The sequence below is a fragment of the Trachurus japonicus genome, chromosome 9, assembly GCF_045865225.1.
Source record: "Trachurus japonicus isolate A0001 chromosome 9, Traja_1.0".
NCBI lineage: Eukaryota > Metazoa > Chordata > Actinopteri > Carangiformes > Carangidae > Trachurus > Trachurus japonicus.
This window is the reverse complement of record NC_140915.1, coordinates 39,384,741-39,410,139: the sequence shown is the minus strand read 5'-3', so window position 1 is coordinate 39,410,139 and position 25,399 is coordinate 39,384,741. Positions and strand designations below refer to the sequence as shown.

The 25,399-nt window shown below is 45.3% G+C and overlaps 1 protein-coding gene across 15 annotated transcripts in view; it reads left to right on the top strand.

The window, feature by feature from the left end:
* fbrsl1 (fibrosin-like 1) overlaps window positions 1–25,399 on the top strand; it is a 271,719-nt gene that overhangs the window by 215,467 nt on the left and 30,853 nt on the right. For all 15 annotated transcript variants that reach the window (XM_085787868.1, XM_085787876.1, XM_085787867.1 and 12 more), the window contains one exon: window positions 21,860–21,908. In XM_085787868.1, the coding sequence (XP_085643994.1) occupies window positions 21,860–21,908 (49 nt within the window). The remainder of the gene's footprint in view (window positions 1–21,859; window positions 21,909–25,399) is intronic.

The window sequence follows — 25,399 nt, the reverse complement described above, 5'->3', positions numbered from 1 at the left end:
GTGCCTTTATAGCTTAAACATCCATTGTTGTTGCTTCTCTAGTATCTAAAAGGCCAGTTTCCCAGGATGCCCTGCTGGTCCAGCATCTGCTTTTCTCTTCCATACGTTGTCCTGGAACATTTCCCAAGTTCGGCGTCATTGACTGTATGTTTGACCTTTTTGGTCACTGGCTTTTCTTAGCTACTTTTGCTAAAGCTGTGATTTTCTAGGATAAACAAAATCACAGCCAACTGCTCCACTGACCAAGGTCCAGTTTAGTGGCGTCTAGCTTTGTGCCGTTGAGTTTGAAATGCTCCCACAGCTTTTACCCTGGCGTGTGTGTGCGGGTTGGTGGGTTGATGTGGGTTTGTATGTCTGTATGCGTAATGCCCGATGTTTTTAAGGGAAGTCTGTAGGCTTGGGGATGACCCTTAATCACAGTCAGCTGGGAAATAATTACAAGTCTTGCATTCCTGACACAAACCCGCAGAGTAAGCCACAGCTCTTATTGTTGTTGCATGCAAGATGGTGCCTAACCTACAGGCAAGATGTGTAGATGCCCAGTTTTGGGTGGATATAACAGTATGTTGTTTATCCTTCCACAATACTGTATTTATCATTCTTTATAAAAAAGGATTTGTTTCACATAACAGAGCTGCCATTCTCTCAGGGGTATCTGTGGAGTGTAACACAGCATGGCAGAAAGTAAACACCAATCTTCTTCTTGTCTCTAGAAAACTCCACAGGGCGCTGGAGTTGTAAAGAAGCCCCTCACTCTGCCTTGGCATTTTGCAAGCACAAGCCTCTTTCAACCCGACTTCAATCACGGCTAAGTTACGCAGGTCATAAGAGTGAACAAGATAACCACAGGGCTAACTTTGTTGGAGACGTCAAAGCCCTATCCTCCTCGTCTTTAGCTTCAGAGAGTCCTCCTCTAAAGTACATTTTAAGAATAACATCTTCACTGTGGAGAAGGAGCAGATGGATAGCCCTGCTTGGCCAGGACCGATGCCAATCCATACTCCCCAGGCTACCCAGAGTTTTAGGGAATCATTGCCGACTGGATGGGTCAATAGGGGGAAATTTTAGATTTTTTTTTAATCATCAAATATATATACATATATATATATAATAAATGTTTCAGATAACATATTTTTTCCACTGAAAGAGTTTAATACAGGAGACTATATATTGCTGTATTATGTGCAGTCAGAAAGTATGCGCTAACTATTGCCCAGTATATTTCTGAGTAGGCTGATACTCCCACATATTCAGCTCCATTATTGAACATATACAGCTCTACTGCAAATACATAATAATAATAATACATAGTGTGGTGTAGTGAAGCTTGCACAGGCTATATAAAAAATAGTTTACATGCTGAAGTAAGTCTCATGTACAGTATAATCCGTATATTAAAAAAGAGTGTGTATACAGCATTGCTCTGAACAGGTCCGTCCAACCTTGCAAAATTAAAATAAAACTGTGGAACACAAAGATGTAGAAATAGATTAAAAACATCCTGGATCCATTATTGGGAATAGTGTTAACAAATCAGATCAAGCCCTCGTACATTGATTGCTCTGGTCTCGTCCTGTCCTCATTTTCAACAGCTGCTGCCACACACACACACACACACATACACACACACACACACCCTGGCTGGCTGACGCGCAGAGCAGTCCAGTCTCTCTCTCTGTTGCGCACGGAGAGCAGGTCGGAGAGGAGCTGAGCGCACTGCGTTTTTCGGGACTCCTCGTCTCACCACACGCGCCCGGATCTTGTGGATAACCTTAAGACAAAAACCCTGATGCACGACCAAGCACCCAGGCGGCTCTTGGATTTCTATTTCGTCGCGTTTTCTGTTTGAGATCGACAAATACTTTGGGGAATCTATTGTGGACGATCTGTCATCGGCGCTTTCACTACCCGAGTTGGAATCGTATGAGCGGTGCTCCGTCTTGACAAAGATCCACTGTGTTCACTCCAGGAGCACAAATAATTGCCCACAGAACTTTGGCGAAGTAAAAGAAACTGAATTTTCATCGTATTTCCTGAAGGTCTCGTCGCTTTTTCTTTCGAGAGCGGAGGAGAAATCCCCTTAGTGAAGATTTATTGTTCCGGCAGGTTGTTCAATATTGAGTTTTCTCATCGTGCAACCGTTGAACAATCTTTTTTTTCTTCTTCTTCTTTTTTTTTATCCAAACTGGATTTAATCTCCAAAAGGTTCGCTCAGATATCTTAATGAATGCGTGTTGTTATTCGCTCCAGTCTGGGTGATTTGGATATCCTCCGCGACCGATCTCAGCGCATTCGGACTCGGTAAGGTTTAATGAAATTCCACCGATGCTTTTTGTTGCTTTCATTGTTTTTCAGGTTCGAATATTCTCTGAAGGGGATTTTCGAAAATAATATGCTCAGTTTTCGTCGAAATGAGTCCCTGTTTTATTTGAATAAGCTGCTCATTGTTAGGGCTTTTTCTCTTCCAGCCGTCTCCGCCGGTGGCAGGCGCATTTTCCTTTCTAGCGAGAGTCTCGCCCTGCACTAGTATTCTAAAACAAAGATGTGCTGCCTCCAATAACATCCAAACTTAGTGTGCGCAAATTTATTCCACGATAGATTTTGTTCAGATTTGCACTGTTTGTAATAATTATGTGTGAACTTCATCGCAAATTGATTGATTGAAATAGGCTAGAGTTACGTAAAGACGAGCGGGTGTTTGGGAGAAAAGAATAAATACATAGAGGCTATAATGTGTAGGTTATTTATTACACTGGTCTACACTGTGTGTTAGAGTGTCCTGGTATAATGTCAAATGTGAGCTACGTGTTTATTTATAATTGTACTATTTACCACACAACATCTCTGGTTGTGTCCTGTAGCCACATTCCTTCTTAAACTCCAGTCTTCAGCTGTTTTGTAGCTCGCCGCCTTGTTATTGCAGTGTACAGTGGGCTGTTATCACGCACTCTTAAATCCACCTCGCAGGACATTAACACAGTGTGAGTCTGTCCCGTGTCTGACTTCCACAACCACGGGAGGAGCTGTTTAATTAGGTTTTCTTCCCCCATCGCGCCCAAGAATCTCAAGCATCAAGGTCAGGCTGGATCACATGTCGCCTGTTAATATTAGTTCAACACTTCGGCCTTTTATTACTGGAGTCTGTCACTTCATCATTGCTCCCACATATCAAAGTGTAGGCTACTGTTGTTTATTAGTCCATCCCACTGAGAAGAATCCACTGCTATATCCCTGTAATAATCCTATAGGGGCTTAGACACGCGTCCCAATTGTGAGTTTATAGTGATTTGCCCTACTTTATGCCCTCCCAGGGTATTATTATAATATTTCCATAGGGACATAAAAGTGTTCAGTAGTGACACCATCCCTTGTTTATCTGTGCTGTATTTTTGTGTCTTTTAATAATCCCAAAGTTGTAAACAGCTTGTCTGTGAATATAAAAAAAAATCAGCTGCAGTGGCTTTTTCTGTCTCTTGTGATATTTCTATAACTGGTATTTTTCTGAGCTAGTATTTGTATTGACTTTTTAATTTTTACACTAGGTACTCACTGGTTAAAGGTAGCTGCTGATAGAAAATCTATCAACATTGAAATAACAAAGATTAGGAGAGGAAAGGATATATTGTTTTTTATATACAGTATTTCATACTGTCTCCTGCCTCACTGAGAAATATTTTTAGGGTATGTGATTGTAAGAACTCTGGTCAATAATTCAATGAAAATATTTAAATTATAAATTATCAAGTTGCAATTTAAATTGTCACTGAGACAGATGGCTGTAGCATTAGTTCAAAATTGGCTAATTAAATATTATTTATGTAGGTGGAAAATGTAACAGAATAATTTTTGAATCATTCTTGTTTTTGTTTGCTGAACGTCCCACACCTCTTCACCTGATAAGACACATGCAGAAATGTGTCATTGTGCTCATTGTTATGCCTGCCAATCACTGTCTTCTACTGTGCTGCAGGCTCTAGATAGGCTATGTTGGAAATGTCATTATGTTCTCATCAGGGCTGGTGCAAAACCAGCAGTGTAACTGATGCGGTCAATGATGAAGTCTCTATAAAATATTCTCAGTCCATTATCTCTTGTTATTGCCTGTTAGTTCTGCACGTCTTTGGCTTGTAGAGTCTATGACATTGTAATACCAATCACTCTTCAACCTGATACTTCTACCACCTACATATTAAAATATGTATCTTTTCCCCGCTCCCCAGCACCTATCTGTAATCTACTGCAGATGGGGCTCTGGAATTAGCTTGCAAAAACCTCTCTTATTCCTATCTTCAAAAGCCCATTTATCTCTAGCGGAAAGCTGATAAGAGACAGGCCTGCTTGCCAAATGTGATAAGAGGGTGAAAAATCCTCCAGCTATTTGTAACGTAAGAGTTCAGGCAGATCGCAGCTGGGGAAGACATGACAAACCCAGCATCATGAGACTAATGCCTTGTGCCCCCTGAAGCCTGGATACCAGATAGAAGAAGAAATGGAGATTTATTCTGGATGTGTGCATGAACTCGATGTGAAAAATGACCTAAAGACACATTCAAGAAAATAGCCCAGGCGCTTGGATACAACACTATGTTCTCTGTATGACAGTGCCTAAAATTTCACCATTTTATCGGTATTGTAAATTATTCTTAAACCTGCTACATTATGTTGTCTTGCTTTAAATATACAACAGTCTGTGAAATAGCAGGGGGAAAAGCATGTCAGTTAAATATGTTGTTGATGCATGTAGAGTCAAAGCTGTGTTTAGGGAGGAACGTGTTTTAAAAGTATTGTAAATCCCAACTGGAACCTGTCTAAAATGTGGAGCTAATCCAAATTGGCTTATACTCTGAGACTTAAGCTGCCCTCTGCGAGAAAGTCTAAGACATATGGAAGCGGGTTGTGCTGCAGAATTGAAAAACAAGGTACCATGCATTCTGTAGGCCAGTTAAAGCCATCGGTGCTGCTAGAACAGTGCTCAGACCGTGTTATCCTGTCTGTGGCTGGTGTTCCCTTCTGATTTACTGGACACAGAGCAGTTTCATCCCTGCTCCTGACTATAGCCGCCCCACTGCATTAAAACTGATGAATGCTTCCCTGGTGCTGAATCTGATGTCTGTAGGTCCACTGACACAGCTTCACCCTTGCTGCCTGTTACATGTAGCGTTAATTCGTTGGCGCAAATAGAGCGTTCATATTCAAACAGGAAAGATACATGAACTGTATTTGTCATAATGTATATGGCCTTTCACAAAACTCACTGTCAAGAAAGCAAGCAGTTCTCTCGTTCACAGACTTATGGGCCACAGGAGATGTGGATTGTTCCGAGGACATGTCATTACTGTATAACAGATGACACATAGCATGTGATGTTATTCATACTTCAAGGACACTCCCCGAGCTCCACCACTTGTGGGTCCACAGTGGGAGATGGAGAATTTATGCTCGTCTCTGTGGCACTTGGATCTACATCTTAATCCTGACAAGGGACTTGCCATAAAACACTCTCTCTACACCAAAAGCAGAGGGAGACTTTACAGAAGAGGAAGCTGCTGTGGAGCGAAGCATTTGGCAGGCTTGTCTTTTAATGCACACTGCAGAGATGTCTCTGTTTTTAACGTTAAAGTTATAAATAACGCAAAGGGCCGCGCAAGGCCAGTTGCTGTAAAGGGACAGGGAGGTGTTGGCAAAACAAAATATATTTTTTTCTCCCCTTTTTATTGCATGGCAGCTCCTTCAGAGCTGGCTGTGTTATTAACTGCACCGGACAGTGGGGGATTTATGTGAAGGTCCAAATGGAAGTGACCAGTGACCTTTCCTGTGGTGTTAGCCAGCTCTCAAACTGCCAGACATTGGACTGCTTCGACAATGAGCCGCAGCTCTTTGTCCCTCATTTCTTCCTATCTGATGTTATTTCCTAGATGTGGGCATCTGCTCGCTGAGAGACCTGGGGCTCGTGTCTCCGTTCATGTTTTTCCTCCTTTGTTAAAATTTTTTCTCTCTCGGCTCAAAATGTCAGCCGTGTGCTGCACAAAGCAGCCATCCATGGTCTTTTGAATACCTCCAGGTTCTACTGAAGTCATAGGTCAGCCAGTCACTCAGTCAGTGGGTAATGTGTGTTTCATGCTCTTGGCTGAATGTGGCGAGCTCTTTACAGGGGCTGCTGAGCAACACAGTGCCTAAGAGACAGGGTTGAAGTGTGCAGGTCACTACACCAGGCCATAGCGCTTTTACATGCGTTCCTCTGTGATGCTATTATTGTTTTCTCCATCCAGCCTTAAAACGAAAGTCTCTCTTGAGTTCAAACAGCTGATAAAATGTATACATATTTCAAAAGTGCTCTTCCTTTAATCCCCCCCAAGTCTTTGTGCAATTAGCCAAGGACAGCAGCTCCTAGTGCAGTTCATGATCTAATAGAGGAAGGGGAGACAAACTACAGGTCCTTTGATTCTCAGCCACCGAGTATCTCCTCCTCTCAGCCTGCTCATTGGGACCCATCTCGAGGAAAGGTGGAGACACTTGAGTGAATTCCCCCTCTTTGAAGCCACCGACCTGGGTCAACCTGTAATTCTGGCTGCTGGCCAGCTCTTCGCCTTCCCCCCATCGCTCTCCCTCTCTTTCTGTCTCCCTTCATGATTTCCAAACAGTGCTTCCCCGAGAGCAGGCTGTGTCTTTTGTTACCTTTATGAGGCGTAATTAAATGTGCACGGCGTGGCACAGTGTTTGAGCAGGAACCCCAGGCGTGCCATTAGCCAGATGTGGCTGCTCAATCCTTAATGATAGAGGAACAGAGGCGGAGGAGACGAGCTCAGGAGTCCTTCATCACGCCATCCCGAGGTGTCGTGTGGGCCTAATTGCGCCATCGTTTTGTGCACCATACGAGCCCCCGTGACACCTAGCTTGATGCATTCATTATGTAGTCTCCTAGTGCTACTTCAGGCGCTGGTGTTCATGTATAACTGGAGGTGGGTGGTACACTGCAGCTAGGCTTTTAGCCAGCAAGTATAATTCCTGAGGGGAGTTCTTAACACCTTTGTTTTGAACATTGCATGCAAGGAGTGGGGTGATGTACTGTGTAATGCAGTGCATTAACGGTTTACAGAGTCCTGGAGAGGGATCCATTGTCATGTGCTGTCATCATGTGAGAGGGTGAGAGGAATAAAAGGCACATTTCCATATGCAGCTGCTGTTAAACATCACCAAAGTTGTAAGTCATTATTTGTGTTGGGTTCCTGTTGGATCGCTGAGTGTTTTTGGCACCGAGTAGAGGCTGTTGAGTTGTGTCACTCCATGTTACACTAGTTGAGAATTGATGTACATGTCCTTGGAAGAGGGGCCAACCAGGAGAGTTAAGAAGCCACTTTTCTAGAAAACAGCCTACTTGTCTGTCTCTGCCTGGGGGCTTTGGAAGTGCTAAGGGATCAGACTGACAAACGCTGACTGATCGGCTCACATTCACACAGCGTTTCCTTCCAGCCTTGCCTGGGATCTAACTATTGAGAGTTCTCATATTTCCTCCTAAGCCCTTTCACTTGCAGTGTATTAAAGCTCCCCATCCCACTCCACCCCTCTCCCCGTCTTTTAATCCAGCCCGCGTGTTTTTCCCCCTTAGTAAGCAGATTTCAGTCGTGAGCTTTAATTAGATGCGTCTTCTCCGGGATGCGGATGTGTCGGGTGGTCCATGCACAGCCTGGGGAGCGTTGGGTGGAAATGGGCCTACATACCAAACATACGGCACCCTCGCTGGAAAGCAGGCCCCTTCGTTAGTGAGGAACTGACGAGCTGCCGCTCACATTTGGGTAATTAACACCACCACAGATTGTGGAACAGCTGTGCAATTTAGCACTGTGGCAACACCAGCGAGTCAAGAGAGACTCTGCAAACAGAGGACGGCTATGATGTAGATTCATAGAGCACCTCGCTCAGGCCTCATCCGAGCTCTCTCCAGTGGCCAAACATAACGCACATTCTCAGCTACTTGGCAGAATGGCATGACAAATTATTAAAATGACATTATTGAAGGAAATTTTAGATGATGAACTCTTAAGCAAAACAACAGAAAAGTATGATTATAACTTGGACGCTCACTGGCTCGTGTATGCTATAAAAACACTTTTATAAAAGAGGAATGGTTCAGTCTTTTTTCGTCAGACTGTGGTCAGTATATTTCAACACCTCTCTTAAAATCGTATCCATGTTTAGCTTCAGCATGGCTGCATCGAAGTTCTGTATCCACGGGCAATGTACAGCAAGGGTTTGGGGTTAGTCATCAGCCTTGTCTACAGCTGTGGAGAATAGATGGACCTTGTGTAAAAAGCCTCTGCACTTTCTCTCCGTGTAATTTAAGTCGCTTTTCATCTTTCTTTTCTTGGCAGCGCATGGTTTGCCCCCACAAAACCAAATTATATGTGAGAAGTAATTAAAGCATCCTGGTCTCCTTTTTGTTTCTTTTTGATTATAGTTAATGCGTACCATTCCATCCTCCACTTTTATTCGCCTTGTTTTTTATCCCCACTGATCCACAACATCTGGTTTTGGGTTTAACCATCGGGGAGTGGTGAGAGTGTGGGGGGAAAAAATGCTCGTACACATGCAGTTTAAGCTCAAGTATTTCTCTGTCGGCCTCTACCTGATTATTACTGCAAAAACACAAACATCCTGGGATATCTGGCTTTCTGTCAAGTTGTAAGCATTTTACAGTGACAGCATGAAGATACTCGTTACTCATACTCATTAAAGACAAGTCGTGCATGTGAGATTAAGGCCAGTTTACATTTGTGTTAGATAAAGTCAGGCTTGGTAAGGGTTTTATGGTTAGAGGCAAAGTAGCAATATGAAGCCGTATGGTTAAGTGTGAGTGCTGTAGGGTTGAGCCCTGTTGCCTCTCCTCCTTTCTCCGGCCTATCAAGTGTCAGTGACAGTGACATGCCCAGGGCTGTCAGCAGGCCGTGTCCTGGCTCCCTGCTCCGTCAGACAGTGAATGGAGAGAGCCCAGGGAACTTGTTAAATTTCTGCTAAGCTAGGCTATGCTTACTTGACAAGAGACATTTCCTTCCAGTCTCCTCAGGTCCTCTGCCGCCATCATCAACCACAACTCAGTGAGTGAACAGGGCAACAGAGACGATGCAACGATAATAATGTGAAAAATGTCTATCTGCAGTAATGCCAGGTGAAGGCAAACGGACAGGCAGCCAGCCAGCCTCTGCAATGTATTCTGGGAGGCTGGGCCAAGCCCCAGCGGGGCTGTCATTTATTTATCTATCTGCAATGTCTTGAGAGGTGAGGAGAGAAGAGATGGCAGAGGCTTCGCTCTACCAGAGGGGGCTGGCCGGCTCTTGAGGGATAGGAAATATAATTGGGCTGCTCTCACTCTTGGCTATGGCACCAATCAGACATTTCTCCCTCCCTCACCCACCCACACTGCTCGCAGGCATAGCTGAGGAGATGAGGCAGTGCTGGCCTTTCAGGCCCTGAGCAGGGACAATCCCAAACAAGACTTGTCACTTGTGCTTACAGTGGCATTTATTTGATCGGAGGAGGTTTTTCCTCCCTCCCTCCCTCCCTCCCTCCCTCCCTCCCTCAGCCCTCTCCTCTGCATCCTGCCTCTGTCTTTCTCTTTGGCCTGAGCTGTAATGCTGGAAACCTGAATGCAGCTTGGCTGGTGCTACCCATGACTACTGCTGTGCAAGGCAAATGACTTTGCTGTGAGGGACAGGCCACCTGTTAGTGACAGGGTGGGGGCTGAGCTGCCTGAACAAGTGTAACTGTCAGAGAAGCAGGTTGAAGTCTCTCCCGGCATGAGGCTGAGGGAGATGGAAGAATTGTTTCCACTGGCCTATCACCACCACATTGGCCCACACATGCCCTCTGCATTCTCCAACTGTGACCCAGTCCTCTGGAGGCATTGCCATAGCAGCTCAAACTACTGAAAGTAGAATTGTCTGCATAGTCTGTGGGAGGAAGTTCCCAGCCTGCCTGTTTTTTGTGAGTGTGATCACACATCCGTGTCCATGCATGTATGTGTTTGTGTGATGGGAAGCAGGGGGTGTCACGGTGGTGGATAGTGAGGGTAGAGCACTGAAGCCTGTGAGCACATCTGTTTCAGCTCCTCTAATTGCATATGGAGGTATTGATCTGTGGTGGGTTTAAGGGAACTGTACCAGAAGTTCCTGCCTCAGCGCACTGGCATCCCACTAGGATGCTGTCAATCATGGCCGTGGGCGATGTCCTGGGCAGAGATCTCAGTATTCAGAGAGGCATCACAGCAACGAGGTCTCCTGTTACATTGTTGTGGGGTGGCATGGGGTGGGATGCCGTGAGGGTTCACAAGGTCAAGTGGGGCAGCCCCCTGCCGCGATGCACCGCAGCATGTTCATGTTTAAAAAACATGAGCAGTAGAAATAGTAACTGGGGTTGGAAAAACACATTAGTCTAGACCCACACCAGCCCACCTTCCTTTAGGGAAAGCTGTGGATCCTTGACTGACTGTGCTTCAACCAGCGTGTTGGGGAATAACAAGAGCAGCATGAATAAGGCATAGCTTAAGCTAACCTCCTACACCCTTTATCGTCCTACTGTGCCCTGCCTCACAGCTTTTAACACTCTATTAAACTGTCTTTTCACTGATTAAATCCTTAATTGTACTGACAGAGAACTGTAAGATGCTCTGAGGGTTTTTCCAAAGGACCCTGCATGATGGGTCATCTGGTTTCTGCCGGCTATAATGTTCACCTTTTTATTTGGGATTCTGTTTACATTGGCCAACAGTCCAACCCCACACATCTTTGCCACTGACAGACATGAAATGCAAACACACTTTTTTTCCTTCTCTGCTGAATGAATAGCATGCAGTATAAAAGCCCCGGAGCCCCAACTAACTAATCCAAGGACTCTCTCAAATGTGAGAAAAGGCTGCTTGAGCACACAAGCTTCTGCTTTGACTTCATCTGTTTGCATATCTCTTATTCAAATACAGACAGGAGCCACCTGAGCCAGGCTGAGTGTTTCTGGACGTGAGGATGTTGAAATGAAGTTCAAGGAAATAGAGGTTGCCATAGAATTACCTTAGAAAAGCAAGCACAAGTTTTTAAAAGACGCAGCTAATTCAACCAGTTATCAGCGCGGCATAGACAGTCAGCGGCAAGTACAGGCGTCCTTTTGAAAACGCAGACAGCTCAACATTTAAGAGCTAGTTTAGGAGTGTAATTGTCAGGTTTGTTTTATTGACAGGAAACTGGCTTGTTAAGGCGATCTGGCGCTGCAGTAATGAGCTGTTTAACCTTGCCTCTTCCCATACACTGCAGAAAAAATCAATCCAGTGCATTATGTACACACACTCCAATAATGTCACTGAAGCCAACATACTGGAGGTGAAAATGACTGGCCTGTGAATGTGACTTGGCGTCCTTTTTACTCATTTAGTCCACTCATGTGCAGAGACTCCCAAGGAAAACAAAGCTTTTAACAAGTGCTAAGATATTCATTGTTGCCATCATGAACAAGCCCAGAAAAGGGTATTAGTGCTCCAGGGAACATTCCTTGCCTGTTGTTTTTTCTTTCCACTTGAATAATTTAAGGAGTTGCATGTAAGACAAAGTTGCTTTCACTTGCTTCATTATATTTTAATCTAGAGCAAATGATGCTCTGAATTTACTTGGCATGGCCAACAACTTTTAATAGTACTCTCTGCAGTGATTGCTCATAAATCTGATCTAGCAGTGCAAACACATTAAATATATCCTCCACACCCTGCCCTTCTCTTCCGTCCAGGGATTTGTGTTCAGATGGATGCCAGATCAAATTCCTCCACAGGTGCTACGTTATTATCGGAGATACCAGCCAGTGGGTTTACACGGAGTTCACCAGGGCTCATAAAAGAAGAAGCAAAGCTCACAAAATAGTCAATTACAACACATTATGGTGTGACTAATTAGTGGAAATGTTGGTTGCTGTGAGTGCTCAGTAATGATCTGAGCTCATGTTAAGGTTAATAAAACTGACCTTTACTCAATAATGACAGGCTGTCGTCACTCTCTACGTGACGCTTTAAGACCACAGATATTATGAGCCCATGCAAGTCAGGGCTATTTCCCACAGAGTTGCAGTAAGCGATGGTCATTGTAACTGAAGACCGCTAGTAACGTGGCCGTTGTCAAGGTCAGGTCACAGTGCGATTTGCTAGAATGACGTTATACAGTAAGTGTCGAGTCTAAAACCATAAGCTCTCTCACAAGGTCTCTGCAGTTGTCCTGTTGGCATTAAACTAGCTTGTGCTGGATTCCCTAGAGGTACACAGTAAGCTCAGCACCTCCTCCCGTACAGAACAAAGCTCCTGGCATGTCCCACTAATATGTCATCATGGTTATTTATATACTCCCACCCACCCCACATTAAGTCACACATCTGGACTGTCAGTGACAGAAGAGCTCAAGCGCTACACCGTGTCACAAGGAGGGCGGAGGGTTCACAGCTCAGTTAAAGCCCTGCACTCTCCCATAGTAAAGAGCCATCACATGTCTGCATTGAGACCATATCACGCATTCATGTCGAGAGAGAAAGGTGTAAATGAAAAGACAACATTAAAGTGCAAAAGCTGCATTGCTGTGAAGAAGCAGTGGGCATACTGTCGGCTGCTGGGGTCTATGATCTATATTAAATTGCCGCTGTAACCTCAGAAAACATCACACTCAACCCACTAACAGCTCGTATACAGCAAGTAGCAGATACTAGAAATAAACATGTTCTCTCTTCTTCAAGTAGCAACCCCGCCATCTCTATTTGGCAACGAAATTAAAGTGTAAACAGTTCCTTATACTGCAGAAAGCGACCCCCAGCAGCCACCCGCGTCGGCCTCCCCCTCGTTTTATAAGAGCAGCTGAGCGGCGTAGGTATTTCTAAAGGTGACTGCCTAGGAGTTGGGTGTCCTGTCCGACCCCACACTGAGGCCCTGGGGAAGAGCTTGAGTTACAGCTGCCAGAAACCTGAGGCCTGATGTCTGCATCAAAAGTAAATTCCACTTAACGTGCCACATCCCTTTCCAACATGACCTGGGGGCTTTGGAGGTTTGAGCCTCCTTTATATAGTACATACCATGTTTGTTTGTGCTAGCAGCGGAGATAGTGGCAAGGGCATGGAGGTGGTGTGTGACCAAGGGGACATTTGGCAACAAGTGCTTGTCTTCCCTGCCTCATTTCCAGTTTTCCACTGCTCCTCTTGCAAGCCGCCTGTCCTCCACTCCCCCCCACCCCCCCACCCCCCCATTCCTCTGCAGGACAAGTGGCTGAATTGACCCTGAGAAGCCCTGGCCGACTTTCATGGTAGCAGCTGACATACGAGCAGGATGCAGAGATAAATTCCTTTAGCCTCATTTCAGCTCCTGTTGTCGTTTAGGAGAGATGCTGTTACTAAGCCAGCATCAACAACTTCGCACCCCGCCCATCGCACTGATAAAGTGTGAGCTCAGCAGAGAGCCAATCTGAAAGGTCAGGGGTCACGGGTGTCCAGTGTGTGTGCACGGTGTAGGGTTTAGGAGGCGCTGGGATGCAGGATGAGTGGTGTGGAGGAGCTTAGATCCCCCGTTGCTTTCCTCACCCAGTCAGCCTCAAACTCCCACTGGTATTAGAACAATATTTATTTGTGTTAGAGGGGAGCTGATTCATATTACTCAAAATCACTGGCATAGTATGGGTGAGATCTGCCTTTTACTGCACATTTTTTCCTCTCATTAGAGGTGTCCGTGCCCAGAGGAAAAAACCAATGCCTACCACACATTTCCATGTAGTGCCAGCTCTGCCTTTTCTTCTCTTTGTGCGCTGTCTTTCACAGCAGAAGAAAAATTCTCTGTGTGTGGGTTGAGGCAAGGGAAAGGGTCACAGCTTTTTTATTGTTGCATTATTTAAGATCCTGACGAGTTTGTTTTTTTCCCCTCTTAGCAAATTCATCCAAGTCAAAAGTGAAGTATAATCTTAAGAGAGAAAGAAGAAAGGGAGACTGTAACTTGTGTAGCCTGAGGTGGGATATGACTCACCTAGACATTGTTCAGATAGAGTAAAGGAAAAAAAAACAAAACAAAAAAAAACACAAGTTCAATAGGAGTTTTCTATTGAGCGGCGCTTAAAGCCACCTTTCTCTTAACAAGCTGCAGTGAGAGGTGGTTTGCCTACCAAGCTTGCCTGCAGCTCTCCGCAGGGCGATTATGTCATGGCGGGCCAGTCAGAATGATGTGTATCTATCTGTTAGAAGGCAGCTCGACTGCAGCAAAGGCTCTGACTAGGAATATTATTATTATCTCCTCCAGGATCCTCTCCACAGCAACAACGCTGCCGCATTGTGAGAGCTCTGGAGAAAGCTGTTTTTGAAATAATCCGCCTGTCTGTTATCCTGCCTCTCAGACAATAACATCCAGAAAGGCTTTTTTTTTTTTTTTTTTTACTTTCCACCACCCACACTGACAATGGGGTAAAGGCTTTACAACAAAAGGATGATGTGGATACGGGGACAGTGAGTTTCCGTGACCTGTCCTATCATACCTCCTCATAGCGGCCTCGAGAGAGCCAGGATTTGGTTGTGGCTGTTGACCAGCCAATCAGGGAGCAGTGAGCCGTGTCTTAAAAAGCTATCTGCTATCTCGGCTGCAGAGAAGCCTGGAGAGCCAGGAGAAGCCACCGGTGCTCTGATCTATATCAGGGCCAGAGAGTAATGACGAACGGCCCCCCTGATTCCACCGGGAGATTACCTGCGCCTCTTATCGCTGCTGGCACACATTTTGACATTAAAAAGGAAAGGAGGCCACACCCTTTCTATCGTCAGCTGTGCTGCGCTGAGCAGAGCTACTGCTATCTCCTCGCTTTTGTTTTCCCTTTTCCCATTGCTCCTATCTCTCCATCTTTCTCTCTCTTTCTCCATTTCCATGGTCCTAAGCAGGACTTAATCAAAGTGCAACAGCTACACCACACTTACCATTATCTAATCCTATGAAAATAGGTACTAACCTTTCCACCCCCTCTCCTCCTCCTCCCCTTCCCCAATTCCCCAATTCTCCAATTCCCCTAAGCCTGACAAGGGAGGAGAGCCACGCATGCTTTTAAACCACTGAGCTCAGATCTGGTGTTGCATTAATTGAGTTAAATGGATTGCGATGGTCGAGATGATTTGTCTGTCGGCTTTTATTGCTGCAATTTAGACTGTGCCTCATTGCATTATGCCACTTAATGAGAGCCCTTCGCAGCCGTTTTGTCTCCGCCGGTATTAACATGCACAGGTTCACTTCACGGGAGAGAGCGGGAATGTGCTGGCCCTAATTTCCTGCAATTTTTAGATGATAATCGATTGAAAGCACTTCCTCTGACTCTCTCACTGACATTTTAGAAATGGAAGTTCTGGACATTTTTTTCCAATCCCATACCTGTTTTTCATGTTCTTTTTGTTACTCGGTAATCTGTGGGGTTGAGATTGTGATTTGTTGCCTCCTCTATCCTTACAACCCCCCCACCACCACCACCACCACCATCAGCCCACCTCCATCCTTCATTCCAGGCCCTTGCAGGGGAGTTTGAGCTGGTCTGGATCCTCTCCGGTGAAATATGCCTTGTCCTTTTTCCTTCATTTCTCCTTATCTGGTTAGTGCTGGCTGTGGGCCCGCTGCGGTGTTGATTTGTGACCCTCTCTGTCTGCAGCAGCGAGAGGCTTTAATGCAGTGCGTGCCTCTGCCCTTCTCCCTCCTGATGAAACAGGCCCCTGCATTCCCCTGATAGACTGCTAATTTGTATACTAAACTGACAGGCAGCCGTGATAAGGGCTAGCAACTGCTGCACAGCCGGGGGAGGGGGAGGGGGAGGGGGGAGCGGCGGCGCGGGGTGCAGTAAGCGAGGCGAAGGGTAATATTTTACACAAAGCTCAAGCCCCCCCCTGCTCCTCTCTTGGCATTCGTTTCCCTGCGTCTGTTGCTAGGGGGAGAGGGAGCAGGAGTTGTCAGCCCCGGCCCACTGTCACACACACACACACACACACACACACACACACACACACACACACACACACATTATTCGCGGCTATGAAAATGGCACTCGGGGCATAAAGAGGTTTCTGTGTGTTCTGTGTGTGTGCAGGGGGGGGGGGCACTTCATTCTACATGGTCACTATGGAATTCATTATCATCTTAATGATGCTCCAGTTGAGGCGAGTATCTGTTGGTTTGACGGTTGCGTGGGAGGTTTCTTCTCTCTTTCCCGTGAATGCTGTACATCCCATCATGCTCGCCGGGGGTTTTTACAGCCTCGCTGGCCCACACCTGTTCTGACAAGCAGGCGGTGGCAGCCGTGGCGGTATAGCGGTGGGTGGGAATCGGAGGTAAGGTAGCTGGTGGCTGTTCCCTACCCTGGGAATGCGTAGCGCTGCTGCGGCTTATAATAAACGACCGCTCGGGAGGTCATTAAGTTTCTGGAACAGCGCGAGGACAAATGCAGGGGAGATAATTAATTTGGTGTCTCCCATTGCAGCCTGGGAGCTGTAGGCTCACTGTGCATGGCTAATGCGGCATTTATTGCTAAAGTAGCATTAGCGGGCGTCTTGGGTGAAAGGTTGACAGCAGTCGACGGCCCTGAGTGGGTGCTGATAGAAGTGTTTATCAAAGCATCAAGCTACTCCCACATGAACAGAGGACCAGGGCCCTTTTTACAATATCACCACTGATAAGCTTCTTTATGTCAGCGTTCAAGATCATTACCTTAAAAAGCTTTCTGAACAAAAACAAAAGAGACAATCAATAGAGTCGGATCAGAAGATCAGGTTAAATCATTGAGGGAAGACGAGCATTTTGAGATTAGTCGGTTCAGCAGTGATTATACACTAGAATAAACCTCATCATCGTGATTGGAGGTTTTTGAAAAAGATTTATTGGTGCAACCCAGAAAAGAGAGGTAACACTGAACTCGTGGCAGCAGCTACAAAATTGGAAGAGAGGGCAGTGAAGGAGGAAGTTGACAGTGATGAAACACCGAGTAGGGAAGCAGATTAACACTGTGTTGGTGTGTGTGTGTGTGTGTGTGTGTGTGTGGAGGTGGGAGGAGGTGTGGGGCGTGTGGCTCCAGGTACAGACAGGTTAGGCCAGGGTAATTGAGAACCTGATCGTCCGTGCCAGGATGTGCCCTCTTGCCCCATCCCTTCTTTTCTTTCTCACTCTCTTTTTTTTTCCTTTAACGTCTCTTTCTTTCTTTAATGCTGCCGGACAGCTCTTTCAGTACCAGGATCATATCACATCAATATAGCACACAGAAACCGTGTATTCTTATGCCCCCCCCCCCCCACACACCAAGACATTCGACCCTCTCATTTAACTGTCAAGGAAGCATGCGTGGTGACGTGCTGCGCTGCTTACCTGTTCTGTTGCTGATGATTACACAGGGCGACAAGACATTCTATCTATACCAGCAGTAGGGATGTTAATTTTCACCTGCCTGTATGTCGTTTGTCCTGTTAAATTGGTTTTGATTCTGAGCTGTCAATCATTTTACGAGAGTTTCCTTTTTATGCAAAGTTCAAGTCATTATGAAAACTCACTTTCTCACATTTGGTTTGTGGTACGTACGTGTTAGAATTAGCCACCCAACCACTTGTCCTGCAGCAGTCTGTCAAGAACAGAACATGTGCCAAATGACTGAAAAATGAATTGTAATTACAGTCTTTGCAGACATGATCGCACAATAAACCCCGCTAACACATTTCTTTGTTTTCACACCACAGCTGTTGTGATAGCACCGCCAGTCTGTAAAAGAAACAACATGTCGACCTGGGAGGGGAAAGGCTTAATGTGCAACCTCTGTCCGCAAGAGTTCCTCCTGTTTTCTAGATCATTTGCTTCCAGAAAGAAAGAGAATGCAAGGACACACAATAGTTCTCAAATCAAAGGTAGATGGACGGCCCTGCGGATCGTTTGATATAAAGCGGGGGGTTGGTGGGCAGGGGGATGGTGGGGAAAGAAATTGGTCTCTCAGCAGTCTTTACTAAATGAGGTTAACTGAATCTTGGTAATTGCTGACTTTCCTGTCTCATTGAAATCACCAGCCTTAACTGATCAATGCCTTTCATAAATTTATGCCTGAAGGTCATTCAGTTTATTATGCCGCCCTCCCTTGCTGCCTGCATCGCCTCGCTCAGTTGGCCCATTGTGCAAAAATTAAGCGTGGAAGCTTTTTAACGCTAAAAAAAATGCAATTAAGCTTGTCTCTGATTTTCTAAATTAATTAGCTTGCTGTGTTGTTAAGTAAAAGCGATGTGGACATGGAAAATTTGCAGATTTTTTATTTTTTTCCCTCTTGCTTCTTTGCTGTGACAGCAAATGCATTTTGCCTCACAGTAAATGTCTAACTTATTGCTAGCGAAGGTTTCTGCCTCTCTGCTCTCCCTTTGCGGCTCGGCTATTATCTGGAGATTTATGCAGCCAATAAGTCATTGCTGTTCAGGGAAGTTGGGGACTTTTTAAAACAAACAGCAGTGTAATTTGTAATTTGGCATTCCCTAAATCTGGGAATTATGGTTGTGCATGTGGCTCTTCAGGGAGTTAGCACTCAGATGGTGGGTTTACTGGCCCAGCTCCCTCCCTGGCCGCCTTCTCTTTCTTTCTCCCCCTTGTTCCTTTTACGACTGCCGAGGAAACGGGAGGATTTCACAGCTGCTGAGAGCTGGGCCCCGGCTGGGCCCTATGACCTCCTTCTTGCTTTTTTCCCCCTCCCTTAGTCTCACTCCCTTTTTTCTCCCTCTCTCCAGCAGTCTCTTTCCTCAGGGAGCTCTTGTGTGGCTCAGAGGAAGCTGAATCATAAAGCATGGCTAATGAATAGAATAGGGAAGGAAAGCTGAGGCCTGCTGACGGCCCTCCAGAGAGGAGGCCAGCCTCCCCAAGCCCCAGGCTCAAATAGCAGACGGCCCCCACAAAGGTCAGGCTTCCTGCGGCCCACTCCAAGGGCTTTTGGCTCCCAGGCAATGTGGCTTGAATTTCCCCCATTATTTTTTTAAATGGTTAAATTTCCCTGTTTCCTTTGGAAAACGTGGCCTTTGCTCTTCTTTTTTTTCTTTGTCTGTCTGCCTCTCTATATATATATTTCCCCTCTGTCTTGTGTTTCCCTGTCTGTTTTTAATGGCACCCAGGGTTGCCTCAACAAAGAGAGTGTGAAGAATTTGTTATACATGACCTCTGCACACCACAACCACAGGCAGCTCAGACTGCCAGCAGCACAGCCCCATGAAAATATGTCAACTTCACCAGCGAAACCCAGAAAGTTCTACAAAAACAACAGCTAGCCAAATCAGGGCTCTGCTTTGACATGCCTTTTTAAGAAGTGCTTTTGTAAACCGGCCTTGTAATTGTGGATTATGCGACTGACTCATGCAGACTTGGCAGGTGCAAAACACCGCATTAAAGGCTAAATATCGGTTGTTGATGTTACTTGGAATATGTTTGGAATATAAAACAGCTCACTGCACACACAAAATGGCCAGAAAAGGAATAAGGAGATCTAGGTCGACACATGGTAAACTCAGCATTTTCTGTTCTCTTTCTCAGGAACATGTTATGTCTGCTCTGCTCTCTGGATAACCACTTTGGTTAGAACAATTGTTTCAACTGTTAAAGTGAGTTATGGGCATGACCTACGCTGTCTTTTTTCTTTTCTTTTTTTTGCTTTTGTGACCCCATGCCACACTAAGCGAGTCCCTGAGCCAGCTCCCGTGTCCATTTGACAAGCTTCATTTCATTCTGAGCCCATATTTTTCTTCAAGGGCCTCCGGGGCCGTGATTCAAGGCTGAGGTTGTGCTGCTGCGCTGCTGAGGCTTGGTACTGGAGCGTTTAATGTCGTCCAAAGCTAACAAAGAGCCTGTGTTGTAGCCTGGCGCCCTGGTTCTGGGAGACTGAAAGAGGGCAATGCACAACACTCTGTCTCTCCTCATAGTCTTCCACCTCGCCTACTGTAGGAGGAAACAGGAAACATCTCTACTCGCTGAGTGTTTTCTCTCCTCTGAATGTTCCGCTCATCAAGATAAAACTGAAGAGATCTCATTTGACCCCTTGTTACATTTCAGATACCTTCAACAACCTGGTTAACCAGTCTTTCTATTTATATAGTGGTTTATCGATCTGACAATCTCACACAGAGAATCTGATAACTATTGTTGCAACTGCTCATGCAGACAGGTCACAGCTAGAAACTGCACTTAAGATTTTAATGATAGAAAGTTGGAACAAACATAACAAAGATTTAAGGCACTAAGTTGTTAAGCTTCTCCATTATTTGTGGTTGTTTGCATTGTTGTTTGACAGTTTGCCTCACGGCTTATATAATATTAGATTTTTTATGTTGTAATAATGTGTTGAATACACATAACCGATTACACGCACGCGGTAAGATACCTGTGATTTACAAGGCTGCAGAGAACCAAGCAGATTGCTGAGAGGTTGTTTGGGCAGGCGTTGTGATTCGAGCTGAAACAAGACATCAAGCGCAGACAGACAAACACTGCGGAGAACTGTAACACAGTGGCAGTGAAGGAGAAATTGGGAGGTCTTGGAAAGAAGAGGACGTCCTCAAAACACTTGTGAAGAACTAACAGGGATGCCAAGGACAGCCATCTGTGTTTACAAAATCATTTGCTTTCTCTTTCTGTCTCTGTCTCTCTTGCACTCACTCTGATTCACTGTTCATTCTTTACATATGCTCCCTTTGTGCTGCATAAAATACATCGCAGTTAAGGACAGTAAGGCCCTTTGGGTGGAACATATGTTCAGCTCTTGCAGTTTTTTACAAGTCAGTGGAACCCAGATGAGAGGAGCTAAAGCAAAGGGAAACCTGGGCTGTAAACAAAGCCCCTATAAGGGCTGATGTTATATGCTGAGGAGGATTTTCATTGTTAACATTATCTTCCAAGCACACTGGCTTTGTGCTACGCTGTTTTGCACAATGACATTTCTTTAGTGTGTGGTTTTACTGCTTTTGGGTCATAGTGTTTAAAGATGTCCAGTCTGGCCAGTGGATGTGTATTTTTGTAAAAATGTATGGTGTGTTTTGATTTAGGTGGTGCCTGCCAGAATCTACATTCATCTAAAGGAGAGAGGAAAATACCTTGCAGTGTTTAGTCTAGAAGTCTCCACTATCACTTCATAGTCAGATGCCTTTCTTCCTCAACTATTTGACTCAGCCTCCGTCTGACTGCAGTCCACCAGACTCCCACCGCTCATTGTCAGTCACATCAGCCAAATCACTGACTGTTTTTGACCCAGGAAATGCTCATGTAACTAACATATCACAGAACGGCATATTGTCTTTGATATGAATGAATTTGTGAAATAGATGTATTGCTTTTACAGAAGAACCACATTCTATTCATGAGATAAGTTTTTTTCCATTCAAAAATATTGCAGAACAAAATGTGGTTTCTGAGCAGGCAGCATGTACGCCAGAGCCTTTGTGCTCGAACGCTGCAAAGCTACATTACTGACTTCCTCTGACTTTGACAGCGTTTCTTTTGAGGGTTTTCAGGTGGCACAACAGTGCCACCTAATGTTACCTCACAAGGAAAAAGCCATGCAGGGACCATCAGGTACAGAGGGAGCTCCTCTTGTTGGCAGATTGGAAGATCTTGACTGACTGTGGGTGTATAATGTTGTGTATGGGATCTGAGCTTTAACTACAAGCATTTGTGGTCATGTTTGTGACTGAATAAGCCTTTCACTAGGCAGACAAGATATGTGTCAGTGCTTGCATTGGGTTTGATGAATGATCTTAAATTGTGTGAGTCATTTTTTTTTAAATAGGATCATCCAAAGTTTGCCTCTGATTCAGACAAATCCACTAAAGGCCTGCCTTCTTGTTTTTCCAGGTGTCTGATGTAGGATCGGAGAAGCTCTTTTCCCCCACCACACCCAAAGGTAAGACCCTACTCTGTTCTCTCCACTCCCTGCTCAGTGCTAACCCATAACAACAACCAGGGTTTACAAATAAGTCAGAATCTAGCCTGCTCTAATCCTGTAGCTCCCATTCAGATTTAAATGTCAGCAGACATAAGCAAGGTCTGGTGACTACATATGCATACATTTTTGCCTGGGTGCCGAGTGGCGTTTCTTGGACGACCCCGCCAAAGGCTTAGCCCTCCTACATATTGGTTCATTAGAGGGGATTTAGAGCCTCCCTGCCACATGCTCCCACAAATGGGAACTTCCCCTCAGGCAATACAAGCTCTCTGACAGCAGGCCTGGAACATAATGGATGCCAAAGGAAAGAGAGAGAAAGAGCTTTGTCAGCCCCCCAGACAACACAAACTCAGTGTGTGCGCATTCACATATGCACATATGTGGATTATAAGGCCTTTGTATGTTCATGTGTGATTTTGTGTGACTTTTATGCATTTGCGTGTCCAACCACATACATGTGTTGGCGCATTTGGCACGTTGCAGACGCCATATGGACGCAGACATTCAGCTGTGTCTATATATTCACTAAACACAATATGCTTGCCAGGTCAGAGCAGAGAAAAAGGTGTCAATTTGTGGATGCAGGGAGGCAGGGAGGGGAGGAGAGGTGCGAGCAGCCGACTAGTGACAGACAGCAGCATGCAGACCATGTCCCCCCAGGGCAGGGACCAGGAAGGAGGGCTATTAACATAAGCAGAGTTAGAAGGAGGTGGAAGTGCAGAACAATGTCAATTATGATTTTTTTTATATTTTTTTCTCTCTCTCTTTTTTTTGGACATAAAGGACAGAGTGGACAAATGTCTCAGCAATAAAACTGTAATAGTAGTGAAACCTGGATTGTCACATAAGCATATTTTATAATTGAGCATATTTTATGATTTTAAGACTATTATTAATGTGACCAAGATCACATTCATTGTCTTGTTGTTGCAATTACTGTAATACTGTAATTACTTGTAGAGCATCAGAGTGAATCTACCCCCTGCCTTTTCACAAGTAAGAGGTTTCGTTATTATATTCACCTTCGCAGCAGAGCATCAGCTGTGAACGTTAGATTTCCCCTCGACAGCGTCTGAAGGTGTTCCTTGGTTTAGTGCAGTAGCTCTGACTGCTGAGTGGAAAAGCGTAGCTGACAACAAGAGAGAAAGCAGGTCTGCCCGGCCGTGTGATGTAGATGACCTGTGACCAGCGTTGGCCTCATGAAACCAGCGTTCACAATGACAATGACTTCCAGACTTGCATGGTTTAGAAAACAACTAGACCACGTCGGACTCCATTTATTCTCCACCGGGCGGCTGGACGACTGCTGCTGTCAGCTGTCAGAGTGTTGACTTATTTTCCCTGCATGCCCAGCGTACACAACATGGCTGCTTATACACATATAGTCTGCCGCGCAGAGCAGAGCTGATAGTACAGGCACATACACAGCCACCGTCTCTTTCTTCCGCTCATCCACTCAAGACAGCTGGTGGATGGAGGCCTCTGTGGATCTTGCTAATGTGCACACACAGGGCTGGAGCTTAGGACCTTGGAATTACATCCAGACAATCCAATCAGAGTCTCTTGTGATTATCACACAGATCAACTAGATCCTGTTTGGGGCAGTGCGGAAGACGGGTACCAGATTAGAGTAAAGGGGTTAGACAGGGTGAAGCAGCAAAGAAATCAGCAGTTTGATGAAGTGATTTAGGGACGTTGAGGAAAAAAGTTATCATGCTACAATTTCAGAGATGCCACCAGCCAGCTGTCATCTGCCATTACAATGTTGTTGTTTTCAGCTCTAATGGATTCTCGGAGAGTGTTTGTTTTTGGCCTAGACTGGTTTTTCTGTGTGTGTGTGTGTATAATGTGTGTGTAATACAGAGCAGCCCACAGGCTCTTTTCCTCTGGTTTAGAATGCAGCGTATGTGTCCCATTACCGGTCTCGCTCACGGTCCTGTGGGATCAATGAAAAGCCTGCTTTCCTCTGATCACCAGGCCTTTTGAGCTGTTGGCTGGGAGACAGATACGCACACACACACACACACACACACACACACACACACACACAACACACATAAATACATAGTGCTGCGATGATGTTTGGCCAGATAGTAAGTCTTGTTTCTTTTTCTTCTTAAGCATGGTGCTCTGAACTTTATTTTTGTGAGCAGTTACGGGTACAAACAGTTGAGGTTAAGTCCAAATTGCACACAGGCCCACAGTCTGTCATGTTAATGAAACGGTTCAGGGTTAATAGAGGAGAAGAAAGACCAACATTGTAATCAGCGAAGGCAGAGCGCTGTAATTATGCACACAGAACATGGTTTTGGGCAAAACCCAGACACCCTTGCCTTCTTTCTCTCATATTTACTTTTCATCATCTGTACATTGTGAGTCTGTTGACAACCTGTTATGGATAAAGGTAGCACTACTGGTGATACCACTGGCTAATAGCGTCTGTAATAACACAGTACACTCAGTACAGTCCTATTTGGATGATGTTACCAAAGTGCCAGCACAGTTCTGCTCAACGTTGGTATGTGTTGGTGGTTATGAGGTAGGAAGGTACAGAGTAGGGCAAGCATTATCTAACACGTATTGGTTTTTGTTTATTTCCTGTCTTAAACCTCCTGCAAATTATTGATTTCCTGGAGGACGGCATGTTTAAGTAAAAGCGCTGTGAGGACTTGTGCTCCACTCAGGCCTAGCCTTATTGAATTGCAGGTCAGAGTTTACTCTTGTCACTTGCTGGAAGGCAAATGAGAAGCTAAATGTAGCTGCCGAGCATGTACACGGCACCTCCACAGAGCACAGATAAACACTTCACTGGTAAGCCTTCTTATGACATTTCACAATGCTGCGCCTATGGAAGTGGTGGGGAGTTAACACCGAGCTGTCAACAGCTAGAAATATTTGAGAAGAATCTACAGTCACCGTGTTGAATGTTGTATCTGCGCGTTTCAGCGTAATAGGTACAGTGTCCGTATGTATAGATGTGTATATAGTCTCTGAGGTCTTGTTGTTCCAGCTAGGTGCTACCTGCCGTGGGCTGAAGGTAAAAGTCATGCAGCGTGCCAACCAACAAACCTGGGGCATCTTAGGATAGCAGGAGGAAGATTGGTAGAAAACCCATTTCTGAAGTGGATTTGTGCCCTTGTAATCCTGATTAATTTTGACCCGTTGTGCTCATTTTAAACAGAGCATTACAGTAAGCGTGAACACAGCAAGCTCCGGGGCGAAACCAGGAGCTTAGCGGCTTTGGGAGGCTTAGCTGCAGATGGCATTTTAAGCCGGACTTAATAAATTGTTTCCATTAAACTTACCGGCCCACACATACTGGATTAGACCAGTGGAACAAAGAAAGGAGAGAGCGTGCAGACGAAGAAGAGAAAACACACACACACACACACATGCCATCGTGCACAGCTAACTCTGCTAACATCTCTCTGAGACCACATGAAAGGTGA